This window comes from Orycteropus afer, unplaced genomic scaffold (assembly GCF_000298275.1).
Source record: "Orycteropus afer afer isolate SDZICR_OR568_19922 unplaced genomic scaffold, OryAfe1.0 scaffold00008, whole genome shotgun sequence".
NCBI lineage: Eukaryota > Metazoa > Chordata > Mammalia > Tubulidentata > Orycteropodidae > Orycteropus > Orycteropus afer.
In genome coordinates this window covers 10950298-10961684 of record NW_006921595.1, presented here as the reverse complement: position 1 = coordinate 10961684, position 11387 = coordinate 10950298, and the positions used below count along the sequence as shown (strand labels likewise).

Here is an 11387-nt window from a genome sequence, read left to right as displayed (position 1 = left end):
GACAAAGTATATGTGAACTGCTGTATGAAAAGTGAATTTGCTCTGTAAATCTTCACCCAAATCAAAATAAAATTAAAAAAATAAAATAAAATAAAAAGCCAAAAATAAATAAATAAATAAAACACAAGATGTGGTAAGCAGCAAAGAACCACTGCAGGCATGTCTCAGATACTGTTCCTCTTCCTCTTTGGACCCCATGGCACCACATGTCTTCATGCCATGTGGATAAAGAGCCTCTGTGAGAGCACGGGGCAACACTCACGGAGCGTTATTTGTCTTGGCATTGAAGCCTGGAATATAATGAAATAGGAAAACTTGGATTCACTGTCCTTGCTGCTGACTAGCTATTCTTAGTAGTCCTCAGAGCATCTACAGTTAAAACAAAATAAAAATGCCAGGCCCCTGGCTCCTTCACTCCTCAATCTCCCCCACCCCCACCCCCAGCCCATGAAGGGTAGATGGTGGCACAAATGGTTTTCACTCGGCTACTAAGCTAAAGGTTGGCAGTTCAAGCCCACCTAGCAGTGCCTCTGAAGGCAGTTCTGGTGATCTGCTTCTGTAAAGATTACAGTCAAGAAAACCCCATAGAACAGTTGTACTCTGTAATGCACAGGGTCACCATGATTGGAAATCAGCTCAGGTTTGGTTTTATCCACCCCCAACTTTTTCCTCAAAACATGGTGTCCACATGTGAGGTACCCCTAGGATCCTAAGCAAGGTAAATCCCACTGAGTGGACCAGACCTCTTAGAGGCACCATCCTCTCGTTTTCCAATATTTTCCACTGAGAATCCTTACTAAAATGGGGAAATGTTGATCCTGAAGGCCACACCACCTCTTGAGGTACAATGCTCAAATAGCCATTCACTCACCACGCCCCTACTGCTGGCAATACCTTGTTTTAAAGCACTTAATAGCCCAGTCGACGAAGATAATCCATGCCTGGAGTCTGGCAAGTCTGCATTGAAAAACATTCTAAAGACTGTGGGGTCTAAGTAGATGGAGTCACTTCTCTCATGCTCAAAGCCACCATCCTTTCCTTGGAGGAAGCAGAATTCTGTAACACAGGTGAAAAAGACAAGCAAAGTAAAGAGTCATTTATTGACACATTTTAGATCCCTTGGCCTTACCTAACTCATAGTGGCATAGGGAGACACATCAGCCCCCAACCCTACCTCATCCATGTAGAATCTGTTTCTTATATATGCTAAATTATGTTTGAAGAAAATACCCAGGCACTCTGATAAATATAAGAGAAGTGGTCATTCTTAACATATAGCATGTACTCTGAACAAGAAAGAAGTAATCTTTCAAACATAAGAAGTATAAAAACAGAAGTATTAGCAATATTTTCTTACCCTGATTTGAACAAGCCAACTCTAAGCAAACAAAACCCACCACATATGAAACAACTGGGAAAATTTAAACACTGATGATAGTAAAGAATGCTTGTCAATGTATTTAGGTGCACAAATGGCATTGCTATTATGTTTTTAAAAAGAGTTAATGTTTTTGTATTAATAAATAGAATAATTGTTGTTGTTGTTATGTGCCGTCGAGTTGGACCTGACTCATAGCGACCCCTCCTTGGGTTTCTGAGGCAGTATCACTACGAAAGTAGATTGCCCCATCTTCCTTCAACAATAAAATGAACTCTTGGATTCTGCAATTATATGAATGAATCTCACAAACCTTATATTCAGTAAAAGAAAGCCAGACACAAAAGAGTATATTCTACATGAATCTATTTATGTAAACTTCAGGAAAGGCAAAGCTAGTCTTTGAAAAAAGGTGTATCTTTTAGAGATACTGAAATATTTATAGACAAAAACAATAGAATGCCTGGGATTTCCTTAAAAATAATCCATTGGGGGAGGTGGGTGAAGGTATGGATGAAACATGACTTCCCCTAGTTATTGAAGCTGGAGGATAAATAGGAGAGGGTTCTTTATATTTTTATCTCTACATTGTATAGATGTGAAACTTTCCAAAATAAAAACTTTTTTAAAAAATGGTAAGTTTTTTTTTTTTTTTTTTAAAAAAAAAAGGACATGATTCCTTAAACATGTCCTTATTTGAGAGTCCAGCTAAGGTATCTAATTTATAGGTAAAAATTTAACAGTTATGCCCTTACTAAGCAAAAATAATAAGTAAAGTCATGAAGCTGGGCTCTCTTTAAGCTTCTATTTAATAATTTGTCTCCTTAAGCATGGGTTACCATAAAAATGTGGCAAAGGTTGGTATGTGCATGCAACATGGGCAACATGGGTCTTAGTACACATTTTATTTGCTCTGGTGGCGTAGTGCCTAAGGCATTTGACTGCTAACCAGAAGGCTGGTGGTTCAAACCCACCAGCCACTCTGCAGAAGGAAGGTTGGGCAATCTACTTCCATAGCAATATCCCCTCAGAAACCCAAGGAGGGGTCACTATAAGTCGGAATCAACTCGATGGCAGTGAGTTTAGAGTTTGGTTAATGGGCACTAACAATGCTCATAAAGGTAGAAGGTCTGTCTTACGGCATGTGAGTCAATCCTTTACTTACTCATTCAACAGATCCACAATCACTGGGCATGCAGGTGCCCAAGCTTTGCCCTTTGCATTAGGCACTGGATTAAGTGTGACAGGCCCCCAGGTGATGACTTGTCCCCATGCTTCCAGCTCCAGCTTCAGGACCTGTTCTCAGCCATTGGAAGGCAGGCCAACAATGAAAGACCACTTCAACCAAGAACTTGATGGGATTCCTGGTTCGCGATCAGGTGCCTGTTCCTAAGTCATTACTGTCTCAGACCTTTCCCCATTTTTCACAGAAGCACAGCTTAATATATTATTTACTGAAAGTAACATACACACACACAACATGGAGGAAAGACTTCAAACTTGAGTGGTTGTATCCTTTCAACTGAAGCATAGAAATAAAGGAAGAAAGTCATTGGTTCTCTTCTGTGTGTTGAAGGCCAGTTTGCTGGCCCAGGGAGCATGGCTGGCCAGTGGTTGTGTAGGCAGAGCAAGAAGAGAACAAGAAGACAGAGGCCACAATCGTTAATATAGCCTTAAACCCTGCCACCCACACACTGACACTGAGTCGATTGTGACTCATAGAAACCCTATAGGATAGAACAGAACTGCCTTTTAGGGTTTCCAATGTTGTAAATTTTTAAGGAAGCAGACTGCCTCATCCTTTTTCCATGAAGCAGCTGGTGGGTTGAAACTGCCAACCTTTCGGTTAACAGCTGAGTGCTTAACCACCGCACCCCCCAGGGATCTTTAGGAGCCCTGTGCTATCCCCAAAATAATGGTGAACTGATTGGGACTTTCAGAGTCCATGCACAGCCTTGAAGGGCTTTTCATCTATCCTTTTATGCATCAGATGTGAAATGAACCCCTACTCTGCCAGGCACTGTGCTGGGTGCCCGGATACAAAGGACTAAGCCACAGATCGTGATAATAAACATGATAAGGGGGAGGACAGGGGCTAACTGGCTGGTGTCAGAGGAGGCAGAAGGGTCCCTCAAGCCAGAATGGCAAGTGGGACAAGACTAGTAAAGCCTGCTTGGGTGAAACAGATTCAGGAGGAATGGGCCAGCCAAAGAGACAGATAGCATACCTCAGACAAGTGGAATACCAGGTACAGGATTCAGGGGTAAGAGAGAAAGGGGCTCATTCCAGGTTGGTGAGTTGATGCTGATAGGACCACTGGATTGGCCAGTGCTGGTGATGAAAGGGAAAGCTGGAGACACAGCTGGGGTAAACCACCATGTACCCAGAAAGTCAGCCTCTATTCTTGGGACAACTGGAGCCATGGAAGGGTATATAAGCAGACAAATGAAATGATCACATTTTTATTTTACAATCATCACACTGGTACATCGCTAGGATGGAAGACTGGGAAAGATCAGAGAGGTAGAGAAGCCAATGAAAAGTCTGCAGCAGGAACCTAGGGGGAGATACCGGGCACCTGAGCCAGTGGGCCTGTGAAGAAGTGGTGAGACTCAGGACAAAGGTGGGAAACCAAATCTAGGTTCAAAGGTCAGCCGATGGGAAATTTGAGCCAAAAGAACACTGGAAAATCTCTAATTGTTCGTTGTTGCCAAGAGCAGGAGGGAAGAGGGAAGGGGGAGTCACTGTTTAGGAAGCATTGAGCTTCTGTTTATGGTGAAGGAATATTTGGCAACAGATATTGGTGATGGTTGCACAACATGACTAATGAAATTGATGACACTAAATTGGACACATGGGAAGTGTTAAATTGGCAAACATGTTATATGTATTTTCACATACAATGAAAAAACAAAAATTTTTAAAAATTCCTAATTGCACAAAAGTACAAGTCTAAAGTTTAAGACAATGAAAAGGTGTTTCTGATTGTTCACAAGTAGGGCGGTGAGGGCAGGGGGGTGAAGGGGGATGCTGCTAGAGAGAAAGGGGCCACACTGTGTGGCCAAAGGACCCTGGAGTCAGCTTCTCCTGTTAAAAAGGACAAACAAACAGGACCCCTCTCAGATGAAATCCTACCCAGTAGGTAGGAGAAGAGGCCAGGCAGCCTAGGGCTGTTCCTTCCAATCCTTGCAAATCTATCTTTATGAAGCTGGATCAGAACATTCTGTGGCCAGAGCGATAGAAAACACAGATGCACACACACAAAAAAGTAGAATTGATTTACAAATCAGGCAGTAAGTCACATGGAATGGCATCTGCCCTCCAAGTTGCAAGGCATTGCACTTGGCAGTGTGAAAGAGCAAGAGAGCTGCTTCCTAAGGCCAGGGTATGGGAAAGGAGCCAAAGGGATTGGTGAGAAACCCCCAGGGTACCTCTTTTCTCAGCAGCACAAAGAGGAGTTTATTTTCAAAGACGGCGGAAGCCAGCAAGAAAAAAGGCTTGAAATTGAAATGCAAACAGAAGAGCCACGCGCACCCCAAGGCTGTGTCATAGAAACCTCAGAGAGATCCACAGGCTGCCCTGGAGTGGCCTGGCAGTGCATGGCTACCTCCCTGGGCAAACAGGAAGGGACTTGCTCTGGCCCCTGGCCACTGAAGTGTCCAGAGAGCTCTCAGGTGGAGCTAAGATTTCAGAAGACCTTAACACCAGGACCTTGAACCGCTTCTAACGGGTTCAATCCTGGACAATGTAGTGAAATTGGAACAGAGTCAAATTTTTAAAATTTGGGTGAAGTGGAGTGATAACCAGAATGAGAAAAAATGTGGGTTGAAGCCCTGGAATGGGAGACTCAGAAGAGGTGTAGTGAGCTCTTGCAAGAAGCCTGATATAGCAGACTGGATTGTTGCCATGACTGTGGAGAACAGCACACATTCAAAGCAGTGCTTCTGGTCACCATCTTTGAGCCAGCCACCATTGTTTCCAACTCTGCCAATCAAAAGATTTGGTTGCTATGCAATGTGCATGCTGTCCTTGTTTTCCAAAAGGGAGATTAAGTTTTTAGCAGAGCATCAATCTGTAATTTTTCCTGTTCCAGTTAGCATTACAGTTCACTTGTATCTTATTACTTCGAGTCCATCCTGGTACCTCTTCATCATTCATGACTGAACCAGCAAGAACTGGTCCAAAGCCCTGCTTAACATGTGATACATTCACCTTCAGTAAGGCTAACAGGATAACCAGGGTGTAAGTGCCAATGCTGGAATCACATCAGCTCATGTGGTAATCTTGTTTGTCATATATTAATAAGAACAACCTGAGGAACAATTGAATCATCTTAATAACAGCAGGTGTTCAGTAAAAAATATTCTTTCAAAAAGAAAAAATAATTTTCTAAAATGCCCATAAACCAAAAAACCAAACTCACTGCCACCAAGTCGATTCCAACTCATAGCGACTCATCCTTGAGTTTCCAAGGCAGTACCTCTACAGAAGTAGACTGCCCAGTCTCCCTTCCAAGGAGTGGCTGGTGGGTTTGAACCACCAGCCTTCTGGTTAACAGTTAAATGCCTTAGGTACTATGCTACCCAAGCTCCCAAAATGCCTATAATGACATAAAACTTAGAACCATGGGCCTGACGGTTGTAGGTCATGGTTCTTGTTCTGGTATTTCATGTGGCCCTGACTTACCTCTCTAAATCTATTATTTAAAATAGACACCTTCTATATAGTAGAGCTGACAAGGGACAAGGTTGTAATCACTTCTTTACCACAGCCAGCTACCCAAAGGGAGCAAGTAGTTGGACCTGTGGGCTTGGGACCATGGTTGCAGAGGACATCAAGGTCAATTGGCATAACACACTACACAAAAACATCGCTCTACATCCTACTTTGGCAAGGAGCTACTGAGATCTTAAAAACTTGCAAGTGGCCACTTAGATGCAACCATGGGTCTGTCCAGAACAAAGAATGAAGAAAAGCAAAGATGCATGGAAACAATTAGTCCAAAGGACTGGAAGACCATGTGATCCTCAGCCTATACGACTATGAGACAAGAACTAGATGGTGCCCAGCTACCACTGTCAACCACTCAGAGGAGGATATTGTAGAAGATCCTGAATAAAGTGGGAAAACAATGTGAAACAAAACTCAAAATCATTAAAAAAAAAAAGGGGGGACCAGGTTTGCTGGTCTGATAGAGCTGATGGAACCCCTGAAACTATAGCCCCTAGGTGCCCTTCAGGTCTGGAATTGAACTCACTCCTGTGGCTTCCAGCCAAACAAAGACAGGAATATGAGCTGAGCATTTGCATTAAGTAGATACACTCCTTGGAGAGATCGATCATGAGAGAATAGAAGGGCTGTGTATACACAGGGAGACAGCTCGGGGTGCAAGAGTGCATGGGAAGGAAGGACACAAGGAAGAGGTGGCTATGGGAAGGAAGTGGGAGGCGAGCTGTTGTATTGTGAGAGATTATGGTCAATGTTGTGAAACAAAGTATATGTGAACTTCTGTATGGAAGATGAGAGTTCTGGTGGTGTAGTGCCTAAGGCATCTGACTGCTAGCCAGAAGGCTGGCAGTTCAAACCCCAGCCCCTCCTTAGAAGGAGGAGTGGGCAATCTACTTCTGTAGTGATGTTGTTGTTGTTGTAGTTGTTATGTGCTGTCGAGTCGGACCTGACTCATAGCGACCCCTCCTTGGGTTTCCAAGGCAGTATCACTACAGAAGTAGATTGTCCCATCTTCCTTCTGAGGAGTGCCTGGTGGGTTTGAACTGCCAGCCTTCTGGTTAGCAGTCCAGTGTCTTAGGCACTACACTACGAGAGCTCCCTCCGTAGTGATACCACATCAGAAACCCAAAGAGGGGTCGGTATGAGTCAGATCGACTAGACAGCAGCAAGTTTGATTTTTTTGGTTTGGTATAGAAGATGAATTTTTCCCTGTAAACTTTCACCCAAATGACAATAAAATTTAAAAATAAATAAATGGACACCTTCTCTTTACATCACCTCAGGCAAATCATTTCACCTGCCCAAAAGGCAGGCTGCCTTACTAGTAAAATGAAAGAGGGAGGCTCTTCAGCAATACCATCCTGGCTGTTTCTTCTATTGCTCCTCAAACATCCACTGACTTTTCAATGGTCATATAAGCCCAGTTAACATTTTTGTCTCTTCTGAGTCCCTGTGGTTGTAACTGAGTGGTATGGTAACTCATGGTGAACTTCTTACATGCCAAAGGCTAATTAATAGAAGACTCTCTCCTGATCCCAAGTAGTGGGAAAGTGGGGAAAAGGAGAGGAAAGCCAGAGAGACCAGGACAGAGTGAGGAGCAGCGGCAGGGATCCAGGTGAGAGGAGGGACCCAGGCCCCACCATCAAGTAGTGGGAAAGTGACAGGGATCCAGGTACGGGGAGGGTGAAGAGGTTTTGAACAGCTAAGGGAGACAAACGTGTGTCAGTTTGTTGTACTGTGGTAGTGTATTGCTGTGAGGCTTGAGGCCATGCCACTGGTGCTTCAAATGCCAGCAGGTTTGCACATGGTGCACAGGTTTCAGTGCACCTTGCAGACTGAGATAGACTAGGAAGAAGGAAGAGGCTACCCACTTCTCAAAGAACTGGACAGGGAAAACCTTATGAACAGCAGAGAAACACCATCTGTTACATTACTGGGCAATTTTATGAATAGCCTGGAAACATTGTCCAATAGAGTGTAGGTGGACAAGTAACTTAGGTCAGAAGACTCTCAAAATATGACTGGGAAAGAGCTGGATCTTCAGAGTAGAACCAACCTTACTGATATGGATAAAGTAAACCTTTCAAGACCTCCATTTGCTGACATGGCACAACTCAAATTGAGGAGAAATAACTGTAAACATCTATTAATAATCAGAACATAGAATGTATGAAGTATGAATCTAGGAAAATTGGAAGTTGTCAAAAATGAAATAGAACGCATAAAGATTGATATTCTAGGCATTAGTGAGCTGAAATGGGCTGGTTTTGGCCAATTTGAATCAGACAACCATATGATCTACTATGCCAGGAATGATAATTTGAAGAGGAATGGCACGGCATTCATCATCATAATGGATGTTTCAAGATCTTCCTGAAGTACAATGCTTTCAGTGATAGGATAATATCCATATGCCTACAAGGAAGACCAGTTAATATGCACCAATGACCAAAGCCAAAGATGAGGAAATGAAGTTTTTATTAACTTCTACAGTCAGAAACTGACCAAACATGCACTCAGGAAGTGTTAATTATCACTGGTGACTGGAATGCAAAAGTTGGAAATAAAGAAGAATCACTGGGAGTTGGAAAATTCGGACTTGGTGACAGAAATAATGCTGGAGATCACATGATAGAATTTTGCAAGACCAATGACTTACTCACTGCAAATACCTTTTTTCAACAAAAAACAAACGGCAGCTATATACTTGGATTTTGCCAGCTATACACAGGAATCAGACTGACTACATCTGTGACAAGGGGCAATGGAAAAGCTCGATATCTTCAGCCAAAACCAGGCCAGGGGCTGATTGTGGAAAACCATCAACTGCTCATATGCAAGTTCAATGTGAAGTTGAAGACAATTAAAACAAGTTCATGAGAGCCAAAATATGATCTTGAATATATCCCTCCTGAATGTAGAGACGATCTAAAGACTAGATTTGATGCATTGAACACCAATGACCAAAAACCAGAAGAACTGTGGAGTGACATCAAGAACATCATCTATGAAGAAAGCAAGAGGTCATTAAAAAAACACGAAAAGAAGAAAAAACCAAAATGGATGACAGAAGAGACTCTGAAACTTGCCCTTGAGGGAGCTGTTGCACTGTGGTAAACTGTAGTCAATATCATAAGACAAAGTGTATGTGAACTGCTGTATGGAAAGTGAATTTGCTCTGTAAACTTTCACCTAAATCACAATTAAAAAAAAAAAAAAAAACTTGCCCTTGAGTGGAGAGTGGCTAAAGCAAATGGAAGAAATGACAAGATAGAAGAGATGAACAGAAGATTTCAAAGAGCAGCTTGAGCTCAGACAAAGCCAATTGCTGTAATGAAATGTGCAAAGACTTGGAGTTAAAAAACCAAAAAGGAAGGACATGCTCAGCATTTCTCAACCTGAAAGAACTGAGGAAAATATTTAAGCCTCTAGTTGCAATATTGAAAGATTCTATGGGCAAAATATTGAATGATGCAGGAAGCATCAAAAGAAGATGAAAGGAATACACAGTCACTGTATCAAAAAGAGCTGGTCGATCTTCATCCATTTCAGGAGGTGGCATATGATCAAGAACCAATGGTTTTGAAGGAAGAAGTCAAAGCTGCACTGAAGGAACTGGCAAAAAACAAAGGTCCAGGAATTGACGGAATACCTATTGAGATGTTTCAACAAATGGATGCCCCACTGGAGGCACTCACTCAGTTATGCCAAGAGATTTGGAAGACAGCTACCTGGCCAACTAACTGGAAGAGATCCATATTTGTACCCTTCCAAAGAAAGGTGATCCCACAGAATATGGAAATTATAGAACAATATCATTGATATCACATGCAAGTAAAATCTCATTGAAGATAATTTAAAACTGGTTGTAGCAGTATATTAATAGAGAACTTCCAGAGGTGCAAGCTGGATTCAGAAGAGGACACAGAACAAGGCATAACATTGCTGATGTCAGATGGATCTTGGCTCAAAGCAAAGAATACCAGAAAAATATTTACTTGTGCTTTATTGACTATGCAAAAGCATTTGATTGTGTGAATTATAACAAATTGAGGATAACATAGAGAAGAATGGGAATTCCAGAACAATTAATTGTGCTCATGAGGAAACTGTACATAGACCAGGAGGCTGTCATTCGAACAGAACAAGGGGAAACTGCATGGTTTAAAATCAAGAAGGGAGTGTGTCAGAGTTGTATCCTTTCACCATACTTATTCAATCTATATGCTTAGCAAATAATCTGAGAAGCTGGACTATATGAAGAAGAACGCGGCATCAAGATTGGAGGAAGAATCATTAACAACCTGCGGTACGCTGAGGACACAACCTTGCTTGCTGAAAGTGAGGATGATTTGAAGCACTTACTGATGAAGACTGAAGAATACAGTCTGCAGTATGGATTATACCTCAATATAAAGAAAACAAAAATCCTCACAACTGGACCTATAAGCAGCATCATGATAAACGGAGAAAAGATTAAAGTTGTCAAAGACTTCACATTGCTTGGTTCTACAATTGAGGTCAATGGAAGCAGCAGTCCGGACATCAGATGACGTATGTTGTTGTTGTTGTTGTTGTTGTTTTGTGCCGTCGAGTCAGAACCGACTCATAGCGACCCCTCCTTGGGTTTCCGAGGCAGTATCACTACGGAAGTAGATTGCCCCATCTTCCTTCCAAGGAGTGGCTGGTGGGTTTGAACCACCAGCCTTCTGGTTAGCAGTCAAGTGCCTTAGCCACTATAGCACTGGGCAAGTCGGCTGCAAAGGACTTCTTTCAAATGCTGAGGAGCAAAGACGTCTCCTTGCGGACTAAGGTGCACCTGGCACAAGCCATGATATTTTCAATTGCCTCATATGCATGTGAGAGCTGGACAATGAATAAGGAAGACTGAAGAACTGATACATTTGAGTTGTGGTACTGGCAAAGAATGCTGAAAGTACCATGACTGCTAAAAGAACTAACAGATCTGTCCTGGAGGAAGTGTACCTGGAACGTTCCTTGGAAGTGAGAATGGCCAGACTTCATCTCATCTACTTGGGTCATGTGTTCAGAAGGAACCATTGCCTGGAGAAGGATGTCATGCTTGGTAAGGTAGAGGGTTGACAAAAGAGGAGAAGGCCCTAAACGAGATGGATTTACACAGTGGCTGCAGCAACGGGCTCAAGTATAGCAAGAATCGCGGAACTAAGAAGAAAACCAAAATTAATGGAAACAATCAGCCCTAGCGACTGGTACACCATCCGATCTGCAACCTATACAACTATGAGACCAGAAGAACTAG

The 11387-nt window shown here is 42.5% G+C and overlaps 1 protein-coding gene across 1 annotated transcript in view; it reads right to left on the bottom strand.

The window, feature by feature from the left end:
- The window catches only part of GSDME (gasdermin E), a 125667-nt gene that overhangs the window by 32668 nt on the left and 81612 nt on the right, over positions 1 to 11387 (bottom strand). Inside the window, exon 5 of the mRNA XM_007946506.1 lies at positions 895 to 1056. Coding sequence (XP_007944697.1) covers positions 895 to 1056 — 162 coding nt within the window. The remainder of the gene's footprint in view (positions 1 to 894; positions 1057 to 11387) is intronic.